A 27735-nucleotide genomic window follows, 5' to 3' on the forward strand; every position below is an offset into this window, starting at 1 on the left:
AAAGAAGGTCCAAGCGTCTTCGACAGAGGGGATCAAGCTGATTCTATACCAATTTACAGAGGACAGGTCATGAAGGAAGGCTTGCTCATTAAAGTATTTTTAGCAAGCGTCTGACAGGTCGTTTCACTGAGTAGCCATTATGATCATTACAGAAAACACCAGACTGATACCTATCAGGATTATTTGTGAGGATAACTTCAAGGAGAGTAGCCTTTTCTGGGTGTTTGGAGTCATACCTTTATTTATTCACGCCGTTTTAGAATAATGCTGTAACGTAACAAAATGTGGATAAAGGGAAGGGGTCTGAATACTTTCCGAATGCACTGTATGATTCTGCCGGACTCGGGAAGAGCTCCGCGGGTATGAAGCCCCCCCCCCAGCGAATCCGAGTCGATGCCGAGTCCCAAACGGAATAGGCCCGAACCCACCGTGTTGACTGGGTTGCGTGCTACAGCTCAAACAAACCGATATTGTTTTTTCACTTCAAGTCCATCCGCCATTGGGACTGCGTTGAACCATTTGACTCGGCGCTGTGAGTATTTTCCCATCTAAAAGTGCAATGTCGACATTTTGACTGTTATAAAGTGGCTACTCGCTAACTACCATTGTTTGAATTGGTGACGCACAGACTGATAGGGCCTGCATATGTGTTCAAAACTTCATTTCTACAGACTATTGACATCTTTTTACACCGATGTCTAGCTGTCAACTCGACTTAACCAACCCTTTCACCACGAATCGCAATATATTTTAGCTCATTATTTCGTTAATACTTAGCTAGTTTAGCTAATGTTAGTTGATCATGGCCATCATCGACTGCTAAATGGAGCCTGAAGCTAGCTGGCAACGTTCAAGCTGTTTCATGCTATTTGGTCCACATTAGCTCTCTAACCTGTTGTACTGCTGATGGATATTAGCTATGGCGCAAACATTTTGTGAAATTTGTTTTGTCACCCCTTGCTTGCATAACAACACTACAGTTGCTAGATACTAACCTGATATTATCGTTGTGGCTAAAAGCCTAGCTAGCTAGTTACGTTTGCTAGGTCACGTTAAATTGTCTGCAATGTCGTGTTTATCTTTCATGCATTGTATGATTAAAATAACGCAACACAACACCGTTTAAGCCAATTTGAGGTAATTTAGCTAGCTGATGTATCTTAGTTAGCTAATTAGCTAGCGAGCTAAATTATATGCAATATTTTCAAAACCAGTTATTGTTATCAATTTGAAATGTAATTAACCAGAAAAGAGGCTAGCCCGCTTCCTGTTTTTGTTTTGTTTTCCACCAGACGCAGTGCTGATATATAAGGGCAAGATGATTGGTTAGAAAACGTCCACCCTGTGTGGTAACTGTTATAGAAAGCAGCTGATTGGCTTCAAATAATTCTGCCAATCGTGGATTAATGTCATCCGTGTAGGCGTGTTTTGCACCGGCTGAAAGTTGATTTGCATTCGATTTGGAACCGAGCTGCCTTCCGGGTGTGAGCCAGGTGCCCTGTTCAAAGCTCAAAGCGAAGGCGGCTCTAAACAATAGTGATATAGCCTAAACTAGATTGAGTATTGAGTAGGATTCTGTGTTTTCACATGCAAAAGTGATTGCTTTAAAAAAAAAAAAAACGCTTAATCTGTCTTCCCAATGAAAACTAGTTAGAAAATTCAAACATATATCTTATGGAAAAGAGATGTATTTTTCGGGACGATGCACCATGCTGCCTAGTGGACAACATAAACGAGCAGCGTAGATTAGGGTTCGATTTGAGAAGGCCCTCCTCCCTCACCGCTTTTGCCCGATCACGTCACGGGCCATAGCCCGATGGACCGCGGCTCAGATTACTCAATCTCCCTCACTGTATCATCAGACTACAGTAGCTGCCTACAGAGGCTACATTGTAATGTATCTGACTACAACTCAGAGTTTTTCCTCCAGATGTAGCTAGGCCTATTTGTTTTTTGCAAAATGATATAGTTTGGAGAGCTTACTGAACAAACTAAACATTAGGCTACGGGGCAGTCTACTGTTCTTTGACAAATCACTCTGTAAATAGTGCAGGGGAAATAAAAGTAGATTTTTCTTTCTACTGACCCAAAATGACTGTGAATCAATATTTGTTTACTGTTTACCCTCCATACGCACATTGAGTAACACAGTATAATATAGCCTGCATCTTGGCCCCTGTCCAGATCGATAGCGCATGGTCTTGTGTATAGATAGGATTTCACTGAGCATGTTATTGGGTTGTTGTCCCAGGATCGGTTACATGTTTCGTCACCCGGCCAAGCAGGTTGGTTGTCCCTGTCACTGAGTCGGTTACCAGCCAGTCTCCCTTGTTCTTAGAAAGTCATGACATGTCACGGCATGTTCTCTCTTGGCCTAAGCCCAGTGGGTCAACTCAGGCCACACATGCTGGTTAACCATGTGAAATAGTCATGATTTCTCATTTAATCTGGGTCACGTTCAGTAGGCAAATGTTATAGAGCGTTGCAGATTAAAAGGTCTTGAATAGAGCTGACATGATTCTTTATTCTACATGTTAGAGGCGTGTTTGTTTTACATGAGATATTTCTAGCCTATTTGAACGGTCCACAGCTGCGGCCCTAAACATAGGTGTGTAATAGGCAAATGTAATTTCTCTGTGTGTATATTTAGCTAACTAGGTTATCTGAATCTATTGCAGGATGTCAGTTCAAGTTCAAACCACATGTACCTATTTTAGGTAACTAAATTTGCTCCCACCCTTCTCTGTCTGTATCTTTAAGTCATAGGCTTGTCAGCAGCAGCAGCATGCATGGCTGCAGTGCAGTGCAGTACTCTACTCAGTGCTTTACTGCTGGTGGAGTACCTTTTACTGCCTGACCCATTTTGACAGCCCTTTTTTTTGGTTGCAGAAAACTCAAAGGACTATGCATTTCAGGGAGGGATGAAAAAAACTAGGACAAGAAGCTGCTCCTGTAACACAGTAGAGTACTATCGCACATGGGTGAGAATTAATCAATGATTTATTTTGCCAGTGTGTGAAAGAAGAGCCAATGGAAAATGACCTCTCCACAAGCCCTACTAGCTACTACAATGTCACCTCTGAATGTAATCTTTATTAGCTGACTCAAGTGTGTTAGGTGGAGATGCTGAGAAGGCAGATAGAGAATGCACAACGTGTCTTCCTCTGCTGCATCTTTCATACTCTGTAGACAGGCTTTATGATCTCCTCACAGACCATACTCATTCGAGTCATGCTAGGTTTTTCACTTTTTAAGTTTTTTAATAACTGAAATGATAAGTAGCTACCCGTCCCACAGTGTTTTTCACACTTCATACAAAACATAGGCTACTATACTTAATCAGTTTTACAGTATTATTAATGAAGATCTCATTGTAGTTAACATCAATAAACTCAGAACAATTTTGGTTATAGCCTTTACCACTAGCTTCATGTGCTTACACTGTAATTCACAATATATATTTTCTCCATAGTTGCTTGCTTTGCACTATCTGTAGCTACATGGGTAATGCTTGCGTTGCACTGTAACAACATGGGTATTGCCCTCTGGGCTGTGTAGTTATGGTCTCTCCACAGACTGACACCCCCTGCTATACTTATCATCTTACCTCTCTTTTATCATTGTCTCCCTCTCTCTCAATTCCCTGGAGTTAGCCTATCTTGATATGACAATGGTGTGAAGTGGCCCTAAGGGAAGAAGAACACAACCACTCAATCCCTCAGGTGTCCCACTGTCCTCTTCATCGCTCCATGCCCCACTAAGAAGACAACACAGTGCTCCACTTGTGGAAAGAAGAGTTTTGCACCCTTTTTGCTCTACCGTTTCTTTCTCGCCATGGGGGGTGCAGTGAGCGCCGGGGAGGACAACGATGATCTGATTGACAACCTGAAGGAGGCGCAGTACATCCGTACGGGTCGCGTGGAGCAGGCCTTCAGGGCCATAGACCGCGGGGACTACTACCTGGATGGCTACAGGTACTACATTTACATTTACATCATTTAGCAGACGCTCTTATCCAGAGCAACTTACAAATTGGTGCATTCAACTTATGATAGCCAGTGGGACAACCACCTTTTTTTTTCTTTTTTTTATGGGGGGTGGGGTAAGAAGGATTACTTTATACTATTCCAGGTATTCCTTAAAGAGTTAGGGTTTCAAGTGTCTCCGGAAGGTGGTCAGTGACTCCGCTGTCCTGGCGTCGTGGGGGAGCTTGTTCTACCATTGGGTTGCCAGAGCAGCGAAATGCTTTGACTGGGCTGAGCGGGAACTGTGCTTCCGTAGAGGTAGGGGAGCTAGCAGGCCAGAGGTGGATGAACCTAGTGCCCTCGATTGGGTGTAGGGTCTGATCAGAGCCTGAAGGTAAGGAGGTGCCGTTCCCCTCACAGCTCCGTAGGCAAGCACCATGGTCTTGTAGTAGATGCGAGCCTCCACTGGAAGCCAGTGGAGTGTGCGGAGGAGCGGGGTGACATGAGAGAACTTGGGATGCTTGAACACCAGACGGGCTGCAGCGTTCTGGATAAGTTGAAGGGGTTTAATGGCACAGGCAGGGAGCCCAGCCAACAGCGAGTTGCAGTAATCCAGACGGGAGATGACAAGTGCCTGGATTAGGACCTGTGCCGCTTTCTGTGTAAGGTAGGGTCGTACTCTGCGAATGTTGTAGAGCATGAACCTGCAGGATCGGGTCACCACTTTGATGTTAGCGGAGAACGACAGTGTGTTGTCCAGGGTCACGCCAAGGTTCTTTGCACTCTGGGAGGAGGACACAATGGAGTTGTCAACCGTGATGGCGAGATCAAGGAGCGGGCAGTCCTTCCCCGGGAGGAAGAGCAGCTCCGTCTTGCCGAGGTTCAGCTTGTGGTGGTGATCCGACATCCACACTGATATGTCTGCCAGAGATGCAGAGATGCGATTTGCCACCTGGTTATCAGAAGGGGGAAAGGAGAAAATTAATTGTGTGTCGTCTGCATAGCAATGATAGGAGAGACCATGTGAGGATATGACAGAGCCACGTGACTTGCTGTATAGAGAGAATAGGAGAGGGCCTAGAACTGAGCCCTGGGGGACACCAGTGGTGAGAGCATGTGGTGTGGAGACAGATTCTCGCCACGCCACCTGGTAGGAGCGACCTGTCAGGTAGGACGCAATCCAAGAGTGAGCAGCGCCGGAGATGCCCAACTCGGAGAGGGTGGAGAGGAGGATCTGATGGTTCACAGTATCAAAGGCAGCGGATAGGTCTAGAAGGATAAGAGCAGAGGAGAGAGAGTTAGCTTTAGCAGTGCGGAGAGCCTCCGTGACAGAGAAGAGCAGTCTCAGGACCAGCGGTGTCATTTGACTTAATAAATGAGGATTGGATGTCGTCAACCTTCTTTTCAAAATGGTTGACGAAGTCATCCACAGAAAGGGATGAGGGAGGGGGAGGAGGAGGGGGATTCAGCAGGGAGGAGAAGGTGGCAAAGAGCTTCCTAGGGTTAGAGGCAGAGGCTTGAAATTTAGAGTGGTAGAAAGTGGCTTTAGCAGCGGAAACAGAGGAAGAGAATGTAGATAGGAGGGAGTGAAAAGATGACAGGTCCGCAGGGAGTCTAGTTTTCCTCCATTTCCGCTCGGCTGCCCGGAGCCCTCTTCTGTGAGCTCGCAATGAGTCGTCAAGCCACGGAGCAGGAGGGGAGGTCCGAGCCGGCCGGGAGGATAGGGGACATAGAGAGTCAAAAGATGCAGAAAGGGAGGAGAGGAGGGTTGAGGAGGCTGAATCAGGAGATCGGAGGGAGAAGGATTTAGCAGAGGGAAGAGATGATAGGATGGAAGAGGAGAGAGTAGCGGGAGAGAGAGAGCGAAGGTTGCGACGGCACATTACCATCGGAGTAGGGGCAGAGTGAGTAGTGTTGTAGGAGAGCGAGAGAGAAAATGATACAAAGTAGTGGTCGGAGACTTGGAGGGGAGTTGCAGTGAGATTAGTAGAAGAACAGCATCTAGTAAAGATGAGGTCAAGTGTATTGCCTGCCTTGTGAGTAGGGGGGGATGGTGAGAGGGTGAGGTCAAAAGAGGAAAGGAGTGGAAAGAAGGAGGCAGAGAGAAATGTGTCAAAGGCAGACGTAGGGAGGTTAAAGTCACCCAGAACTGTGAGGGGTGAGCCATCCTCAGGAAAGGAACTTATCAAGGTGTCAAGCTCATTGATGAACTCTCCAAGGGAACCTGGAGGGCGATAAATGACAAGGATGTTAAGCTTGAATGGGCTACTGACTGTGACCGCATGGAATTCAAATGAGGAGATAGACAGATGGGTCAGGGGAAAAATAGAGAATGTCCACTTGGGAGAGATGAGGATTCCTGTGCCACCGCAGCGCTGACCAGATGCTCTCGGGGTATGCGAGAACACATGGTCAGACGAGGAAAGAGCAGTAGGAGTAGCAGTGTTTCTGTGGTAATCCATGGGACTGGAGGGTAGCATAGGCTGAGATGAACTCTGCCTTGTTGGCCGCAGAACGGCAGTTCCAGAGGCTGCCAGAGACCTGGAACTCCACGTGGGTCGTGCACGCAGGGACCACCAGATTAGTGTGGCAGAAGCCACACGGTGTGAAGCGTTTGTATGGCCTGTGCAGAGAGGAGAGAACAGGGATAGACAGACACATAGTTGACAGGCTACAGAAAAAGGCTACAATAATGCAAAGGAGATCGGAATGAAATGAACTAAACATCTGGGAAAGCGAGAGAGCGGGGCCTCCCTCACTTACGTTTTACTGAAACACTAAAATATAACTCTCCCAACTTCCACTTTAGAAATTATAATTGTTGTAAACTACAGCGGTTCAATGTTTTCTAGGAATAGACTCTAACTTAGTTTATTCAGCTAGCTAACTTGGTACAGTATTCTTCCGTGAAAACCGTCCAGGGCACCGAATCCTATGACGCCATAGCCAACTAGCATGCCAGCCTCCAATAACACGGTTTAGCACCAATACTCGGTTACAACAAACCAGTGTGTTAACACGCCAAACAGATCATTCGTGTCCGTGTCTAACGTTGTGTAAAGTTTTGGGTTAGTTTTGACAGTTTGAGGGAGTACGTCGTCAACTTATTCAGCCAGTTAGTTAGCTAGAATAGTTAGCATACTAGCTAGCCATTGCTCTCTGCCAACTAACCACCCCTCCTCCGACGGCACGAAACACACAGAGAGAGCCAAGCTAACGTTAACTAGTCACCCATGTCCCGAATTCCCTTGAACGACTCTTGTTACCAGTATGTAAAAACAAAACAAAAATAAATGTAGGTTATAACTTACCCTTAGTAGCTACTGTTAGCCAGTGAAGTGCAAAGCTAGCCACTGAATCGATTCAGCCAGTTCGCGTCTGTCCCAACGAAGAGAAAGCGTCTCCAAATATTACAGCTAGGTCGTTCCAGCTATTGTTTAGTTAGCTATCCAGGTACAGTAGCTACTAACTACCTAACGTTAACGCTTCAGATAATGAGGTTAGAAAAACAGCTGAATGGTAGGTAGCTAGCTGGCATAATTACAGGTACTTTTAAGCGTGAAATAACATTGGAAACAACTATCCACAGTTGCTAATAGTTACCAGTAGCTACCCGCTAGCTAGCTAGCTTTATTGGTACAGGTAGTGGGTTAGCTAGCCTCGTGCTTCACCGGGCTCAGCCGAATACAATAATTACCTACAATAACCTACAATAACTACGGAGATAAACTACCTACAATCTAAATACATGGTTTAAGCTTTACTCGACACCATATAAGAAGCCAAGCTTACCTCCCGCTAGAGAAGACACAACCTCACCCGACCAGACCAGACCATCAATGGTCAAAGTTTGTGAGTGTTGTTGTACAACAGACATTTCTTTTTATGGGTAATCAGCATAGGATCTTCAAGGTTTGGTGGTGCTGGTGCATGCCAGGTTGTGTTTTGCTCAGTGCGAGAAAGTGGGATTGTGGGAAGGGGAACAGAGGGCCCCACGTTAACAGGTCACGGCCACGGCGACTACAGTACCCTTAATGCTCTGTACAACCTATCTGGTTTTATCAACATCAGGTTTGGGGTCAATTCCATTTCAATTCTGGAAGTAAACAGAAATTCCTAATTTTTCTCATAGGCAAGGCAGAATTTAGGAAACATTTGAATTTCAGTTTAATTTCTGAATCAACTGAATTGAAAAGGTATTGACCCCAGCCTTGGTACCTATAATGCTCTGTACAACATACAGTGAGGGAAAAAAGTATTTGATCCCCTGCTGATTTTGTAAGTTTGCCCACTGACAAAGACATGATCAGTCTATAATTTTAATGGTAGGTTTATTTGAACAGTGAGAGACAGAATAACAACAACAAGTTTGGCAAGTACTTGGCTACCTAACAAACTATTCACGTTTTACTTTTAATAAACGTTTAATCAATCTCTGTGTTCAACAAATTTACCAACTTTTTAGTTTTGTCCTCACTCATCTTTTTTCGTTAAACTTTTTCACCCCGGACGTTTATCCCGAGACAGAAGAGTCAGAAGAGTCTTTTTCCTGTGCGTTTTAGCTGCCAACTTTACGTTATTTTCCTTTTTTCCATCGCAACTTTTTTCCCTTATTCAACTTTTTTCACTCCGGACGCTTTATCTGGACATGGTTCATCAACATCTTCAACAGCCGAAGCTAAGTAGTAACATTAACATGATGTCTTCTAATTGCAGTCGCTGTACTCATAATATACAGGAGAATTCTCGCCTTACGGCGAGAATAGCTGTGCTACAAGCCCAGCTTCAGACGCAATCGTTAGGCAAGGGTAATATCAGTGTAGGAAAGGAAGAAACAGCGTCTGTGCCACCAGTAAGTACAGACAGTAATGTTAGTATAAATCCCCCCCGCACAGTCCCCGCAGCCGGACAACTTTCTCATGGCTTCTGGAGGGAAATACTGTTGGAATGCTCAACCGGTGTCGCTCATTCAGCCGACAGAAACCTTCAACCGGTTTTCCCCATTATGTAGCGAGTCGGAGTCTGAGTCTGAGTCTTCTCTAGTCTCTACTCCTCCCGTTACGGGGTCTGAGACTCCGAAGGCTCCCACCATTAGCTCTGACAAATTGAAAACCCTAGTCATTGGCGACTCCATTACCCGCAGTATTAGACTTAAAACGAATCACCCAGCGATCATACACTGTTTACCAGGGGGCAGGGCTACCGACGTTAAGGCTAATCTAAAGATGGTGCTGGCTAAAGCTAAAACTGGCGAGTGTAGAGAGTATAGAGATATTGTTATCCACGTCGGCACCAACGATGTTAGGATGAAACAGTCAGAGGTCACCAAGTGCAACATAGCTTCAGCGTGTAAATCAGCTAGAAAGATGTGTCGGCATCGAGTAATTGTCTCTGGCCCCCTCCCAGTTAGGGGAAGTGACGAGCTCTACAGCAGAGTCTCAGCACTCAATCGCTGGTTGAAAACTGTTTTCTGCCCCTCCCAAAAGATAACATTTGTGGATAATTGGCCCTCTTTCTGGGACTCACCCACAAACAGGATCAAGCCTGACCTGCTGAGGAGTGACGGACTCCATCCTAACTGGAGGGGTGCTCTCCTCTTATCTACCAACATAGATAGGGCTCTAACTCCTCTAGCCCCACAGTGAAATAGGGTGCAGGCCAGGCAGCAGGCTGTTAGCCAACCTGCCAGCTTAGTGGAGTCTGCCAATAGCATAGTCAGTGTAGTCAGCTCAGCCATACCCATTGAGACTGTGTCTGTGCCTCGACCTAGGTTGGGCAAAACTAAACATGGTGGTGTTCACCCTAGCAATCTTATTAGGATAAAGACCTCCTCCATTCCTGCCATTATTGAAAGAGATCGTGATACCTCACATCTCAAAATAGGGTTACTTAATGTTAGATCCCTCACTTCAAAGGCAGTCATAGTCAATGAACTAATCACTGATCATAATCTTGATGTGATTGGCCTGACTGAAACATGGCTTAAGCCTGATGAATTTGCTGTGTTAAATGAGGCCTCACCTCCTGGTTACACTAGTGACCATATTCCCGTGCATCCCGCAAAGGCGGAGGTGTTGCTAACATTTACGATAGCAAATTTCAATTTACAAAAAAAAAAATGACGTTTTCATCTTTCGAGCTTCTAGTCATGAAATCTATGCAGCCTACTCAATCACTTTTTATAGCTACTGTTTACAGGCCTCCTGGGCCATATACAGCGTTCCTCTCTGAGTTTCCTGAATTCCTATCAGACCTTGTAGTCATAGCAGATCATATTCTAATTTTTGGTGATTTTAATATTCACATGGAGAAGTCCACAGACCCACTCCAAAAGTCTTTCGAGCCATTATCGACTCAGTGGGTTTTGTCCAACATGTCTCTGGACCTACTCACTGCCACAGTCATACTCTGGACCTAGTTTTGTCCCATGGAATAAATGTTGTAGATCTTAATGTTTTTCCACAAAATCCTGGACTATCGGACCACCATTTTATTACGTTTGCAATCGCAACAAATAATCTGCTCAGACCCCAACCAAGGAGCATCAAAAGTCGTGCTATAAATTCTCAGACAACACAAAAATTCATTGATGCCCTTCCAGACTCCTTCTGCCTACCCAAGGACGTCAGAGGACAAAAATCAGTTAACCACTTAACTGAGGAACTCAATTTAACCTTGCGCAATACCCTAGATGCAGTTGCACCCCTAAAAACGAAAAACATTTGTCATAAGAAACTAGCTCCCTGGTATACAGAAAATACCCGAGCTTTGAAGCAAGCTTCCAGGAAATTGGAACGGAAATGGCGCCACACCAAACTGGAAGTCTTCCGACTAGCTTGGAAAGACAGTACCGTGCAGTACCGAAGAGCCCTCACTGCTGCTCGATCATCCTACTTTTCCAAATTAATCGAGGAAAATAAGAACAATCCAAAATTTCTTTTGATACTGTTGCAAAGCTAACTAAAAAGCAGCATTACCCAAGAGAGGATGGTTTTCACTTCAGCAGTGATAAATTCATGAACTTCTTTGAGGAAAAGATCATGACCATTAGAAAGCAAATTACGGACTCCTCTTTGAATCTGCGTATTCCTCCAGGGCTTAGCTGTCCTGGATCTGCACAGCTCTGCGAGGGCCTGGGATCGGGAGAGACACTTAAGTGTTTTAGTACTATATCTCTTGACACAATGATGAAAATAATCATGGCCTCTAAACCTTCAAGCTGCATACTGGATCCTATTCCTACTAAACTGCTGAAGGAGCTGCTTCCTGTGCTTGGCCCTCCTATGTTGAACATAATAAACAGCTCTCTATCCACCGGATGTGTACCAAACTCACTAAAAGTGGCAGTGATAAAGCCTCTCTTGAAAAAGCCAAACCTTGACCCGGAAAATATAAAAAACTATCGGCCTATATCGAATCTTCCATTCCTCTCAAAAATTTTAGAAAAAGCTGTTGCGCAGCAACTCACTGCCTTTCTGAAGACAAACAATGTATACGAAATGCTTCAGTCTGGTTTTACCCATCATAGCACTGAGACTGCACTTGTGAAGGTGGTAAATGACCTTTTAATGGCGTCAGACCGAGGCTCTGCATCTGTCCTCGTGCTACTAGACCTTAGTGCTGCCTTTGACACCATCGATCACCACATTCTTTTGGAGAGACTGGAAACCCAAATTGGTCTACACGGACAAGTTCTGGCCTGGTTTAGATCCTACCTGTCGGAAAGATATCAGTTTGTCTCTGTGAATGGTCTGTCCTCCGACAAATCAACTGTACATTTCGGTGTTCCTCAAGGTTCCGTTTTAGGACCACTATTGTTTTCACTATATATTTTACCTCTTGGGGATGTTATTCGAAAACATAATGTTAACTTTCACTGCTATGCGAATGACACACAGCTGTACATTTCAATGAAGCATGGTGAAGCCCCAAAATTGCCCTCGCTAGAAGCCTGTGTTTCAGACATAAGGAAGTGGATGGCTGAAAACTTTTTACTTTTAAACTCGGACAAAACAGAGATGCTTGTACTAGGTCCCAAGAAACAAAGAGATCTTCTGTTAAATCTGACAATTCATCTTGATGGTTGTAAAGTCGTCTCAAATAAAACTGTGAAGGACCTAGGCGTTACTCTTGACCCTGATCTCTCTTTTGACGAACATATCAAGACTGTTTCAAGGACAGCTTTTTTCCATCTACGTAACATTGCAAAAATCAGAAATTTTCTGTCCAAAAATGATGCAGAAAAATTAATCCATGCATTTGTTACTTCTAGATTAGACTACTGCAATGCTCTATTTTCCGGCTACCCGGATAAAGCACTAAATAAACTTCAGTTAGTGCTAAATACGGCTGCTAGAATCCTGACTAGAACCAAGAAATTTGATCATATTACTCCAGTGCTAGCTTCCCTACACTGGCTTCCTGTTAAGGCAAGGGCTGATTTCAAGGTTTTACTGTTAACCTATAAAGCGTTACATGGGCTTGCTCCTACCTATCTTTCCGAGTTGGTCCTGCCGTACATACCAATACGTACGCTACGGTCACAAGACGCAGGCCTCCTAATTGTCCCTAGAATTTCTAAGCAAACAGCGGGAGGCAGGGCTTTCTCCTATAGATCTCCATTTTTATGGAACAGTCTGCCTACCCATGTGAGAGACGCAGACTCGGTCTCAACCTTTAAGTCTTTACTGAAGACTTATCTCTTCAGTAGGTCATATGATTGAGTGTAGTCTGGCCCAGGAGTGTGAAGGTGAACGGAAAGGCTGGAGCAACGAACAGCCCTTGCTGTCTCTGCCGGGCCGGTTCCCCTCTCCACTGGGGTTCTCTGCCTCTAACCCTGTTGCAGGGGCTGAGTCACTGGCTTGCTGGTGCTCTTTCATGCCGTCCCTGGGAGGGGTGCGTCACTTGAGTGGGTTGAGTTACTGACGTGATCTTCCTGTCTGGGTTGGCGCCCCCCTTGGTTTGTGCTGTGGTGGAGACCTCTGTGGGCTATACTCGGCCTTGTCTCAGGATTGTAAGTTGGTGGTTGGGGATATCCCTCTAGTGGTGCGGGGGCTGTGCTTTGGCGGAGTGGGTGGGGTTATATCCTTCCTGTTTGGCCCTGTCCGGGGTTTCTTCGGATGGGGCCACAGTGTCTCCCGGACCGCTCCTGTCTCAGCCTCCAGTATTTATGCTGCAGTAGTTTATGTGTCGGGGGGCTGGGGTTAGTTGGTTATACCTGGAGTACTTCTCCTGTCTTATCCAGTGTCCTGTGTGAATTTAAGTATGCTCTCTCTAATTCTCTCGTTCTCTCTTTCTCTCTGAGAACCTGAGCCCTAGGACCATACGTCAGGACTACCGGGCATGATGACACCTTGCTGTCCCCAGTCCGCCTGGCCTTGCTGCTATTCCAGTTTCAACTGTTCTGCCTGCGGCTACGAAACCCCTACCTGTCCCAGACCTGCTGTTTTCAACTCTAAATGATCGGCTATGAAAAGCCAACTGAGAGACCTGAGCCCTAGGACCATACGTCGGGACTACCGGCCGTGGTGACTCCTTGCTGTCCCCAGTCCGCCTGGCCTTGCTGCTATTCCAGTTTAAACTGTTCTGCCTGCGGTTATGGAACCCCTACCTGTCCCAGACCTGCTGTTTTAAACTCTAATGATCGGCTATGAAAAGCCAACTGAGATTTATTCCTGATTATTATTTGACCATGCTTGTCACTTATGAACATTTTTGAACATCTTGGCATGGTTCTGTTATAATCTCCACCCGGCACAGCCAGAAGAGGACTGGCCACCCCTCATAGCCTGGTTCCTCTCTAGGTTTCTTCCTAGGTTTTGCCTTTCTAGGGAGTTTTTCCTAGCCACCGTGCTTCTACACCTGCATTACTAGCTGTTTGGGGTTTTAGGCTGGGTTTCTGTACAGCACTTCGAGATATTAGCTGATGTAAGGAGGGCTATATAAAATAAAATTGATTGATTGATTGAACAAAAAATCCAGAAAAACGCATGTCAAACATTTTATAAATTGATTTGCATTTTAATGAGGGAAATAAGTATTTGACCCCTCTGCAAAACATGACTTAGTACTTGGTGGCAAAACCCTTGTTGGCAATCAGAGGTCAGACGTTTCTTGTAGTTGGCCACCAGGTTTGCACACATCTCAGGAGGGATTTTGTCCCACTCCTCTTTGCAGATCTTCTCCAAGTCATTAAGGTTTCGAGGCTGACGTTTGGCAACTCGAACCTTCAGCTCCCTCCACAGATTTTCTATGGGATTAAGGTCTGGAGACTTGCTAGGCCACTCCAGGACCTTAATGTGCTTCTTCTTGAGCCACTCCTTTGTTGCCTTGGCCGTGAGTTTTGGGTCATTGTCATGCTGGAATACCCATCCACGACCCATTTTCAATGCCCTGGCTGAGGGAAGGAGGTTCTCACCCAAGATTTGACGGTACATGGCCCCGTCCATCGTCCCTTTGATGCGGTGAAGTTGTCTTGTCCCCCTTAGCAGAAAAACACCCCCAAATCATAATGTTTCCACCTCCATGTTTGACGGTGGGGATGGTGTTCTTGGGGTCATAGGCAGCATTCCTCCTCCTCCAAACACGGCGAGTTGAGTTGATGGCAAAGAGCTCGATTTTGGTCTCATCTGACCACAACACTTTCACCCAGTTCTCCTCTGAATCATTCAGATGTTCATTGGCAAACTTCAGACGGGCCTGTATATGTGCTTTCTTGAGCAGGGGGACCTTGCGGGCGCTGCAGGATTTCAGTCCTTCATGGCGTAGTGTGTTACCAATTGTTTTCTTGGTGGCTATGGTCTCAGCTGCCTTGAGATCATTGACAAGATCCTCCCGTGTAGTTCTGTGCTGATTCCTCACCGTTCTCATGATCATTGCAACTCCACGAGGTGAGATCTTGCATGGAGCCCCAAGCCAAGTGAGATTGACAGTTATTTTGTGTTTCTTCCATTTGCGAATAATCGCACCAACTGTTGTCACCTTCTCACCAAGCTGCTTGGTGATGGTCTTGTAGCCCATTCCAGCCTTGTGTAGGTCTACAATCTTGTCCCTGACATCCTTGGAGAGCTCTTTGGTCTTGGCCATGGTGGAGAGTTTGGAATCTGATTGATTGATTGCTTCTGTGGACAGGTGTCTTTTATACAGGTAACAAACTGAGATTACGAGCACTCCCTTTAAGAGTGTGCTCCTAATCTCAGCTCGTTACCTCTATAAAAGACTCCTGGGAGCCAGAAATCTTTCTGATTGAGAGGGGGTCAAATACTTATTTCCCTCATTAAAATGCAAATCAATTTATATTTTTTTTTACATGCTTTTGTCTGGATATTTTTGTTGTTATTCTGTCTCTCACTGTTCAAATAAACCTACCATTAAAATTATAGACTGATCATTTCTTTGTCAGTGGGCAAACGTACAAAATCAGCAGGGGATCAAATACTTTTTTCCCCTCACTGTATCCGGTTTGATCTTTAGTAAAAAAAATTCTGGAGCTAACATAATGGTGTCCCATCTCCTTACCTATACTACAGGGACAATGCCTACAAGGACCTGGCGTGGAAGCATGGCAACATCCACCTGTCTGCCCCCTGTATCTACTCTGAGGTGATGGAGGCTCTGAAGCTCCAGCAGGGACTGTCCTTCCTCAACCTGGGCAGTGGGACTGGATATCTCAGCACCATGGTGGGACTCATAATAGGTAACGATGCCTGTTTGTTTAATTAAATACTTTTCCTCTCTACGATGTGTTGAGATATTCATTTAAATCTTAATTGATTGATTATATGGTGATGGTATTACTCGATGGGCTAGCCCTAATGAGTTAACCTATGCTTAAATAAAAATAAATTAAATAAAAAAATGAATAGCATTCGAAGTCAAACGCAGACCCACCTCACCGGTCATAAGTGATGTGTAATCACTGCAAATTAACTTTTAATAGTTTTTTTGCAGGTCCATTTGGTGTGAACCATGGAGTGGAGCTCCATACGAATGTAGTGGAATATGCCAAGGAGAAACTAGATGACTTCATCAAGAATAGTGACAGCTTTGATAAGTGAGTTGGAAGCTTAATCAAAACGTTACACATGTTATATAGGGTGTAATGGTGCATGCAGTGAAACTCTGGTTAAATAACTAGATGCAGTTCAGTTAGTATTTATCTGCCTGACAATTTTCAGACATGGAAATTGCCTTAAAGTGATGTTCCAGAGCTTTTGTATAATTTCAGCCTGTAGTTTTTAAAGGAGTGCTTCAAATCCTTTTATTTGTATTTTTTTGTTGATGGCTTTCCCCCTCTGTTTCTGCTACTGAATTTATCACCCAGGGAGGACTTGCCCTACAGGCCATGATTAATTATTGTGAAGATCTAGATTATAGACTGCATTTCTTGTACATACCATCTTCCTTTTTCTTTTTTTTTTACATAGTATAGAGCACATAAATGCTTAATACAAATTGAGGGTAGATTTATGTTCAAGGTCATTTAAACCATATTCCTAATAATAATGAGGGTAATGGATCAAGAGCTATTGCTGCTACAGCCATCCTATTTGACTGTTTAGGCTTGCATTTCTGTTATATTTAGCCTACTTTTTTCCTTTTCTTTCTTTTTCTTCATTACCCACCCTAACTCAACAAGTCTGCAAACTTAACGTTAAATGTCTGAAGGGTTAAATGGTTATTTATTTTATGTTTTACTTTTTCTTTCTCAATACCTCAAAAAATATGCTGCTTAAGAGATTTCATATGTAAAGCTGCCACTCACCATTATGCTGCAACTCTGTACTGATAGTGCAGGGCGGGGGGAACTTGGGTGGGAAGGCTGGGGGGCCAGGGAGGAGGGGGGGGGGTTCTGGGTGGGGAACGACCAATGGCTTGGTTCCCCTGTAGGTCCTGCTTTTTGTTTCACATCCATAGGCTTATTAACACTAAAGATAAAGATACATCATTAATAATAAATAGTTTTTTGAAAAACAATGGCAACGCTAGCTATTCTCTTTTGGAATTTGAAAGATCTTAATAGTCCTATCAACTGTTCCAGCTGTCTTAATATCCTAGTAAGAAGCCATGTTGATATAGCAATGCTCCAAGAAACACACCTGCTCCAAAAGGACTCACATAGAATAGAGAACCATTTGTACAAACTGGTTGCTTTTTCATCAGCCCCAAACAGAACTAAAGGTGTAATCATAATGATACATAAACTCAAAATCCCCATCTTGGGTAAAGGCGAAGACCAAGAAGGCAGAATCACTTTCCTTAAATGTATCCATAATGTAAAGAAAATGACTTTATTAATGTGTACGTTTAAATTAATGTGATCCTACGTTTTGGGATTCTCTGAACAGCATATTGTTAGAATTAACTGAATACCTTCTGGTTATCGGGCCAGACATGAATGCCATTTTGGACATGCGGGACAAATCTGATGAGACCAACTACAGTCCACAACTACTGACCACCATGCTTACTACTGCCAACTTCAAATTTCAGAATCTCTTAAGCAACAAGATGGCATTTCAACATTTCATTACTACAAACTCCTACATTCTGGGATCAATTTGAAGTTGAACTAAATTCATTCATAATGATCAATACAAATTCAGTTGATGAACCCCGGATTCTATGGAATGCCACCAAATGTTTTATAAAAAATAATGCAACTGCATTTGCATCTGTGTTGAACAAATCACAATTCAAGAAGATATCAGAATTGGAAATGTTGTTATATGCATTTGAGCGTTCTCAACAAACACTCTTTTCAGACCAGGTAGCTATTACTCTTTCCAAAGGCAAGACAGAACTTAATTTATTGATAATACAGAGAGCAGAATTTGCCATCCATTGAGTTAGACTCAACCATTACTTCCATGGTAATCGTCCCAGTCATTTACTGGCCAACAAGCTTTGCAGTAATGATCAATTAGCTGATATAGCAACTATTGAATCTGAATTACTATCAGAACCCAAATTAATCAAAGATTCTCCCGGTTCTATAAATAATTGTACACCTCTGATTGTAAATCCACACCAAGCCAGACTAAGTCCTTTCTAAAATAATTAAGAACTCCTCTTCTCTCAACAGAGGAAGCCACCTCCCTGGGAGCCCACATCTCTCTAAATGAACACAAAAGGGAATTGGATAGCACAAATAAAGGCAGATCACCTGGATAGGATGGTATTTCTTCTGAGCTCTATTTAAAATGTTGCAATCAATTAGGTCCACTATTGCTCGAAATGATTAAGACAGCTGTTCACAAAGGTTCATTTGGGAGTGATACAGCACTAATTTCCCTTTTATTAAAAAAAGGTTTAAAGATGCCACACAGTGTTCTCACTATCGCCCCCTATCTTTGCTAAACACAGATATTCAACTGTTTTCCAAAATGTTGTCATCCCGTCTCGAGACTTACTTACCCAAATTGGTCCACACGGACCAAAGCGGGTTTGTTAAAAAACGTTTATCCTTGGATAACCTCCATCGAATTATTACACATCTTAAATACTTAATGAAAATAAATAAATATGTATGCACTCACTAACTGTAAGTCGCTCTGGATAAGAGCGTCTGCTAAATGACTCAAATGGAAAATGTAATGGAAAATGGAAACAACAGCTCCTTGGGCTGCTTTATCACTTGATGCAGAAAAAGCTTTTAATAGACTAGAATGGTCATATCTCTGGTCTGTCTTAGAACATATGGGAATTGGCTCCAATTTCATGAATATTATTAAATTGCTATATGCCAATTCCTCAGCCATAATTTTAACAGGCAATATCTGCTCCTCTCCTTTCAGAATCAATAGAAGCAGCAGACAAGGCGATCCAATTCCTCCTTTGCTATTCTTATTATCCATGGAACCCCTGCCCAAGGCAATTTGTCAATCGAAGGAAATAACACACATTTCTTTAAAATCTACTGATCACTTCATCTCATTATACACAGATTATATTTTACTACACTGAACAAAAATATAAACGCAACATGTAAAGTGTTGGTCTCATGTTTCATGAATTTATTTCAGGTTACTTATTTCCTTATATGAACAGTAACTCAAAAAAAGCATGTTGCGTTTATATTTTGGTTCAGTATATATTTACAATTTAGGTCAGCTATGCTAGCCTACGGAATCCCTTGGGAAACTCAACTATCGAACCATCCAATTATGGGATTTATAAATACATTATCCGGGCTCCCGAAAGGATATATCTCTATAATATAAAAGGAACTTTTGGAAAGCTCATATTCTGAGATAGCCATTAAGAAAGTATGGTCCACAGATCTAATTGAATCTGAACAACCCTTTAACTGGAACAGAATATGTAAATATATGACCTTGGCATCCTGTAATCCAAACCATCAATTTATACATTTTACGTTTGTTCACAGACTGTATTTAACGCCAAGGAAACATTTTATGATGAAATTAGCCCCAACTCCCAACTGTTCACTGTGTCCCCTAAATCAGGTAGGCACATTCCTTCATATGATGTGGGTGTGCCCTGCAGTTAAATGCTTTGCATCTATTATGTTACTTAATGATGATAGCTCCTTCAATCTCTTAATCAATCAGAGACGATTACTGATGTTGGCACTTCAACGGCAATCTCTTCACTCTCTCCCAATTTGCCAGTGGATACAGTTACTATTCGATGTTAAAACATTAGAATTATCGACAGCAATAATTATTGGTGCTAGTCAAACAATTGAGGCCTGGACAAATATACTTGGGTTGGATGGAGACATGTTGGTTGGGTGAATGGGATGGGAGGTTTGGGGTGGAGGCCCACTTTTTATTTTATTTTTATTTTTTTATACAGAATTTATTATTACTTAAATTCTATGTATTTCATACTTTTGTTTTTCTTTTGAGTGGCAGCCAACGGGTACATTTCTATGTAAACTGAATATATTAATTGAAATGGATGTTGTACCTCTAACCCCCTTTATTTATTTATATATACAGCTGTGGAAAAAATTAAGAGACCACTGCAAATTTTTCTTAAATCAGCATCTCTACATGTATGACTTCCATTCCAGTGTCTGTTGAATTCCAACACAGGCACACCTCATTCTACTGAATTAGGTACTGATTAGGTGATCACCTGAACCAAATCTTATTTAACGAGGAAAAGTATAAAAACCACTGCTTTGGTCATCACTATCCTCTTGCAATAGGTCCAGCTGGATGGCAAAAACAGTGCTAATAGTACCTCAAAAGTAATATTAATCAAAAAATAACTATTGACCATGCCAAAAGAGTTGAAAAGGAAAGTTTTGAGTGAGGAAAAGAAGGGTTCAATTCTGGCTTTACTGGCAGAGGGATACAGTGAGCGTCAGGTTGCTTCCATCCTTAAAATTTCAAAGATGGCGGTTCATAAGAACAAGGTCAAGCAGCAGACATTGGGGACAGCAAAGCTACAGACCGGCAGAGGGCGAAATCGACTCTCTACTGACCGGGATGACCGCCAACTCATTCGAATGTCACTCAACAACCGTAGGATGACATCAAGTGACCTACAAAAAGAATGGCAAACGGTAGCTGGGGTGAAGTGCACGGTGAGGACGGTTCAAAACAGGCTCCTAGGGGCAGAGCTGAAGTCATGCAAAGCTAGAAAAAAGCCCTTCATCAATGACAAGCAAAGAAGAGCCAGGCTGAGGTTTGCAACAGACCATAAGGATTGGACCGTAGAGGACTGGAGTAAGGTCATCTTCTCTGATGAGTCCAATTTTCAGCTTTGCCCAACACCTGGTCGTTTAATGGTTAGACGGAGACCTGGAGAGGCCTACAAGCCATAGTGTCTCGCACCCACTGTGAAATTTGGTGGAGGATCGGTGATGATCTGGGGGTACTTCAGCAAGGCTGGAATCGGGCAGATTTGTCTTTGTGAAGGACGCATGAATCAAGCCACGTACAAGGTTGTCCTGGAAGAAAACTTGCTTCCTTTTGCTCTGACATTGTTCCCCAACTCTGAGGATTGGTTTTTCCAGCAGGACAATGCGCCATGCCACACAGCCAGGTCAATCAAGGTGTGGATGGAGGACCACCAGATCAAGACCCTGTCATGGCCAGCACAATCTCCAGACCTGAACCCCATTGAAAAATTCTGGAATGTGATCAAGAGGAAGATGGATGGTCACAAGCCATCAAACAAAGCCGAGCTGCTTGAATTTCTGCGCCAGGAGTGGCATAAAGTCACCCAACATCAATGTGAAAGACTGGTGGAGAGCATGCCAAGACGCATGAAAGCTGAGATTGAAAATCAGGGTTATTCCACCAAATATTGATTTCTGAACTCTTCCTAAGTTAAAACATTAGTATCGTGTTGTTTAAAAATGAACATGAACTTATTTTCTTTGCATTATTCGAGGTCTGACAACACTGCATATTTTTTGTTATTTTGACCAGTTGTCATTTTCTGCAAATAAATGCTCTAAATGACAATATTTTTATTTGGAATTTGGGAGAAATGTTATTTTTACCCAAAAACATACAGTGGGGAAAAAAAGTATTTAGTCAGCCACCAATTGTGCAAGTTCTCCCACTTAAAAAGATGAGAGAGGCCTGTAATTTTCATCATAGGTACACGTCAACTATGACAGACAAAATGAGAAAAAAAAATCCAGAAAATCACATTGTAGGATCTTTTATGAATTTATTTGCAAATTATGATGGAAAATAAGTATTTGGTCAATAACAAAAGTTTCTCAATACTTTTGTTATATACCCTTTGTTGGCAATGACACAGGTCAAACGTTTTCTGTAAGTCTTCACAAGGTTTTCACACACTGTTGCTGGTATTTTGGCCCATACCTCCATGCAGATCTCCTCTAGAGCAGTGATGTTTTGGGGCTGTCGCTGGGCAACACGGACTTTCAACTCCCTCCAAAGATTTTCTATGGGGTTGAGATCTGGAGACCGGCTAGGCCACTCCAGGACCTTAATGCTTCTTACGAAGCCACTCCTTCATTGCCCGGGCGGTGTGTTTGGGATCATTGTCATGCTGAAATACCCAGCCACGTTTCATCTTCAATGCCCTTGCTGATGGAAGGAGGTTTTCACTCAAAATCTCACGATACATGGCCCCATTCATTCTTTCCTTTACACGGATCAGTCGTCCTGGTCCCTTTGCATGTTTTTAAGTGGGAGAACTTGCACAATTGGTGGCTGACTAAATACTTTTTTTTTTCCCCCACTGTGTGTGTGTGTGTGTGTGTGTGTGTGTGTGTATATATATATATATATATATATATATATATATATATATATATATATATAGATATATATATATATATATATATATAGAATGACACAAATATAAATTTTCTGCTGCCTCAGTTTGCTGCCTCAGTTTCGATTATGGCAATTTGCAGATACTCCAGAATGTCATGAAGAGTGATCAGATGAATTGTAATTAATTGCAAAGTCCCTCTTTGCAAAAAAAAATTAACTTACTCCCCCAAAAACATTTCCACTGCATTTCAGCCCTGCCACAAAAGGACCAGCTGACATCATGTCAGTGATTCTCTCGTTAACACAGGTGAGAGTGTTGACGAGGACAAGGCTGGAGATCACTCTGTCATGCTGATTTGAGTTAGAATAACAGACTGGAAGCTTTAATAGGAGGGTGGTGCTTGAAATCATTGTTCTTTCTCTGTTAACCATGGTTACCTGCAAGGAAACACGTGCCGTCATCATTGCTTTGCACAAAAAGGGCTTCACAGGCAAGGATATTGCTGCTAGTAAGATTGCACCTAAATCAACAATTTTATCGGATCATCAAGAACTTCAAGGAGAGAGGTTCAATTGTTGTGAAGAAGGCGTCAGGGCGCCCAATAAAGTCCAGCAAGCGCCAGGACCGTCTCCTAAAGTTGATTCAGCTGCGGGATCGAGGCCCCATTCATTCTTTCCTTTACACGGATCAGTCGTCCTGGTCCCTTTGCAGAAAAACAGCCCCAAAGCATGATGTTTCCACCCCCATGCTTCACAGTAGGTATGGTGTTCTTTGGATGCAACTCAGCATTCTTTGTCCTCCAAACACGACGAACATTTTGTCTGTCATAGTTGACGTGTACCTATGATGAAAATTACAGGCCTCTCTGATCTTTTTAAGTGGGAGAACTTGCACAATTGGTGGCTGACTAAATACTTTTTTCCCCCACTGTATCAGCAACCATCAGTCCTGTGTTCCAATGGCATGTTGTGTTTGCTAATCCAAGTTTTTATCATTTTAAAAGGCTAATTGATCATTAGAAAACCCTATTGCAATTATGTTAGCACAGCTGAAAACTGTTGTGCTGATTAAAAAAGCAATACAACTGGCCTTCTTGAGACTAGTTGAGTATCTGGAGCATCAGCAATTGTGGGTTCGATTACAGGCTCAAAATGGCCAGAAACAAATAACTTTCTTCTGAAACTCGTCAGTCTACTCTTGTTCTGAGAAATGAAGGCTATTCCATGCGAGAAATTGACAAGACACTGAAGATATCGTACAACGCTGTGTTGAAGCAGTCAGCTGGTATTCTGTCTATAATGGAGTGGCCAGCACAGTCACCGGATCTCAACCCTATTGAGCTGTTGTGGGAGCAGCTTGACCGTATGGTACGTAAGAAGTGCCCATCAAGCCAATCCAACTTGTGGGAGGTGCTTCAGGAAGCATGGGATGAAATCTCTTCAGATTACCTCAACAAATTGACAACTAGAATGCCAAAGGTCTGCAAGGCTGTAATTGCTGCAAATGGAGGATTCTTTGACGAAAGCAAAGTTTGAAGGACACAATTATTATTTCAATTAAAAATCATTATTTCTAACCTTGTCAATGACTACATTTCCTGTTCATTTTGCTATATTTCCTATTCAAACTCATTTCATGTATGTTTTCATGGAAAACAAGGAAATTTCTTAGTGACCCCAAACTTATGAACGGTAATGTGTGTGTGTGTGTATGTATGTATGTATGTGTATACACACACACAGTGGGGAGAACAAGTATTTGATACACTGCCGATTTTGCAGGTTTTCCTACTTACAAAGCATGTAGAGGTCTGTAATTTTTATCATAGGTACACTTCAACTGTGAGAGACGGAATCTAAAACAAAAATCCAGAAAATCACATTTATATGATTTTTAAGTAATTAATTTGCATTTTATTGCATGACATAAGTATTTGATCACCTACCAACCAGTAAGAATTCCGGCTCTCACAGACCTGTTCGTTTTTCTTTAAGAAGCCCTCCTGTTCTCCACTCATTACCTGTATTAACTGCACCTGTTTGAACTCGTTACCTGTATAAAAGACACCTGTCCACACACTCAATCAAACATACTCCAACCTCTCCACAATGGCCAAGACCAGAGAGCTGTGTAAGGACATCAGGGATAAAATTGTAGACCTGCACAAGGCTGGGATGGGCTACAGGACAATAGGCAAGCAGCTTGGTGAGAAGGCAACAACTGTTGGCGCAATTATTAGAAAATGGAAGAAGTTCAAGATGACGGTCAATCACCCTCGGTCTGGGGCTCCATGGAAGATCTCACCTCGTGGGGCATCAATGATCATGAGGAAGGTGAGGGATCAGCCCAGAACTACACGGCAGGACCTGGTCAATGACCTGAAGAGAGCTGGGACCACAGTCTCAAAGAAAACCATTAGTAACACACTACGCCGTCATGGATTAAAATCCTGCAGCGCACGCAAGGTCCCCCTGCTCAAGCCAGCGCATGTCCAGGCCCGTCTGAAGTTTGCCAATGACCATCTGGATGATCCAGAGGAGGAATGGGAGAAGGTCATGTGGTCTGATGAGAAAAATATATAGCTTTTTGGTCTAAACCAAAAACACTCGCCGTGTTTGGAGGAAGAAGAAGGATGAGTACAACCCCAAGAACACCATCCCAACCGTGACGCATGGAGGTGGAAACATCATTCTTTGGGGATGCTTTTCTGCAAAGGGGACAGGACGACTGCACCGTATTGAGGGGAGGATGGATGGGGCCATGTATCGCGAGATCTTGGCCAACAACCTCCTTCCCTCAGTAAGAGCATTGAAGATGGGTCGTGGCTGGGTCTTCCAGCATGACAACGACCCGAAACACACAGCCAGGGCAACTAAGGAGTGGCTCCGTAAGAAGCATCTCAAGGTCCTGGAGTGGCCTAGCCAGTCTCCAGACCTGAACCCAATAGAAAATCTTTGGAGGGAGCTGAAAGTCCGTATTGCCCAGCGACAGCCCCCGAAACCTGAAGGATCTGGAGAAGGTCTGTATGGAGGAGTGGGCCAAAATCCCTGCTGCAGTGTGTGCAAACCTGGTCAAGACCTACAGGAAACGTATGATCTCTGTAATTGCAAACAAAGGTTTCTGTACCAAATATTAAGTTCTGCTTTTCTGATGTATCAAATACTTATGTCATGCAATAAAATGCAAATTAATTACTTAAAAATCATACAATGTGATTTTCTGGATTTTTGTTTTAGATTCCGTCTCTCACAGTTGAAGTGTACCTATGATAAAAATTACAGACCTCTACATGCTTTGTAAGTAGGAAAACCTGCAAAATCTGTGTGTGTGTGTGTATATATATATATATAACTAACTTTGGGTCTTCCTTTGCTGTGGCGGTCCTCATGAGAGCCAGTTCCATCATAGCGCTTGATGGTTTTTGCGACTGCACTTGAAGAAACTTTTGTTTCTCTTTGCTTATTTGAGCTGTTCTTGCCATAATATGGACTTGGTCTTTCACCAAATAGGGCTATCTTCTGTATACCACCCCTACTTTGTCACAACACAACTGATTGGCTCAAACGCATTAAGAAGGAAAGAAATAACACAAATTACGTTTTAACAAGGCACACCTGTTAATTGAAATGCATTCCAGGTGACTACCTCATGAAGCTGGTTGAGAGAATGCTAAGAATGTGCAAAGCTGTCATCAAGGCAAAGGGTGGCTACTTTGAAGAATCTCAAATATAACATATATTTTGATATGTTTAACACTTTTTTGCTTACTACATGATTCTATATGTGTTATTTCATAGTTTTGATGTATTCATTATTATTCTACAATGTAGAAAATAGTAAAAATAAAGAACAACCCTTGAATGAGTAGGTGTGTCCAAACTTTTGACTGGTACTATATATATTAGTTTATTTGCAATTCCTATGATATATTACAAATTCTAATTCGTACAATAGTTTACACATTTTTAAGTGCTTAAGATCCTGGACAGCATCTTTAAGACGTGTGTCTTGCCAATTGAATACATTTTAAGGTGTTGAAATCTTATTTACATTTCTCTGACTGATTGAAAAACACTTTTCATGGCGGCCTTTGGCTTACTTTTATTACCTTTTACTTTATTTTGTTTTTGTCAGGTTTGAGTTCTGTGAACCCATCTTCGTGGTGGGCAACTGTCTGGAGATCTCGTCAGACAGTCATCAATACGACCGTATCTACTGTGGTGCGGGGGTGCAGAAGGATCATGAAAATTACATGAAAATCCTGCTCAAAGTTGGGGGTATTCTAGTGATGCCTATAGAGGATCAGGTAAGCGGTAGAATGTCTCTGAATAATGCAGACAACATAAACATCATTATTCATGATGGTGCCTTCCGTGTTGGGAATCAGAGGCTGTGTCTGAAGTGGCAACTTATTCACTATATAGTGCACTACTTCTGACCACAGCACTATGGGCCCTGGTCTAAAGAAGTGCACTAAATAGGCAATAGGGTGCCATTTGGGATTCTGTTAGTGAAACAGCCCTAGCCTGCATGACCAATGATGTAACGATACCCAGCAATTGTTATTGTGCCTCAGAAGCCCCTGAACTGGTACTTACGCCATCAGTCTGCTCTATTTTGTCCTCTAAGAAATTGAAAAATAGCTAAAACACTTTAGAAAAAATATGACATTGTGTGGCACTCAAGCAGGGAGGGAAACAACATAACATTTTTGAAGGGCTTGCACAAGCCCACACAGTCCGTCATCCTGTGAAATGGAAAGTCTATCTGCTTATGTTGTTTTTCTGAAAACAGTTGGAACTCCTGCGTTGCCAGGTTGGTGTGGTGGTGCAATAAAGAGGGGGACGTTTCTGATGAGGAGAATTAAGGCCAAAGGGCTGAGGCAGCTTAGAAGCTCAGGTCCACCACAGTTCCTCTGGATCAACACCTCTACATGACGGCCAAAACCAGCTTTTTGTCATGTAGATATTTGATTTGAAAGCACCCATGTCCCTTTCTGGTGTGGAACTAAAGATACATAATTTATAATACATGTGATTTTGTCCTTCTGTTGTCTTGGTGTTGTTGTTATCATGGTTGGTATAACCTTTCCATTGTCTAGTGCTGGGTACTCCAAATTTTGACCCGATTTCTTTATTTGAAACATTAAAAATCGTTGTTGGACATTAAAGACTGTAAAATCACCAGGAAATCAGCTCAGTGATTTTAATTTAGGAAATCTGTTCCGAAGTATTCCCACACATAAATAGAGAGGCATATGTGATGGTATCCCAATGTAATCAAGGTAATCAAGAAAAAATTGGTCCGCGGCTGAATGTAATTGGGGACCCCTGAGGGATATCCTACAAAGCAAGCTAGATCTACTCTGGGTTTTCTAAAGCTAACCAGCTTCAAGTTAGATTCACATTCCAGCTCAGGCTTCATCCGTATTACGACGGTGGATAATGATTGTCCACCTGCCGCTAACGCAAGCAGGCTTGTAACTGCGGGTGCATGTCACACATGGCGAGTCAAATGCCGAACTCTTCATTGAGAC

At 42.9% G+C, this 27735-nt stretch overlaps 1 protein-coding gene across 4 annotated transcripts in view; it reads left to right on the forward strand.

Annotated features, from left to right (window-relative positions):
• Positions 1–372: 372 nt before the first annotated feature.
• Positions 373–27735, forward strand: part of LOC121535345 (protein-L-isoaspartate O-methyltransferase domain-containing protein 1) — a 32708-nt gene continuing 5345 nt past the window's right edge. Inside the window, exons 1-6 of one of the 4 annotated variants that reach the window (XM_041842325.2) lie at positions 374–532; positions 2890–2981; positions 3650–3974; positions 15494–15660; positions 15915–16017; positions 26334–26505. In XM_041842325.2, the coding sequence (XP_041698259.1) occupies positions 3835–3974; positions 15494–15660; positions 15915–16017; positions 26334–26505 (582 nt within the window). In that variant the 5' untranslated portion in view covers positions 374–532; positions 2890–2981; positions 3650–3834. Of the gene's footprint in view, positions 533–2889; positions 2982–3649; positions 3975–15493; positions 15661–15914; positions 16018–26333; positions 26506–27735 lie in introns of all 4 variants that reach the window. The other 3 variants (XM_041842324.2, XM_041842326.2, XM_041842327.2) reach the window with 3 other exon arrangements.

The sequence above is a fragment of the Coregonus clupeaformis genome, chromosome 21 (assembly GCF_020615455.1).
Source record: "Coregonus clupeaformis isolate EN_2021a chromosome 21, ASM2061545v1, whole genome shotgun sequence".
In the NCBI taxonomy this organism is placed as follows: Eukaryota; Metazoa; Chordata; class Actinopteri; order Salmoniformes; family Salmonidae; genus Coregonus; species Coregonus clupeaformis.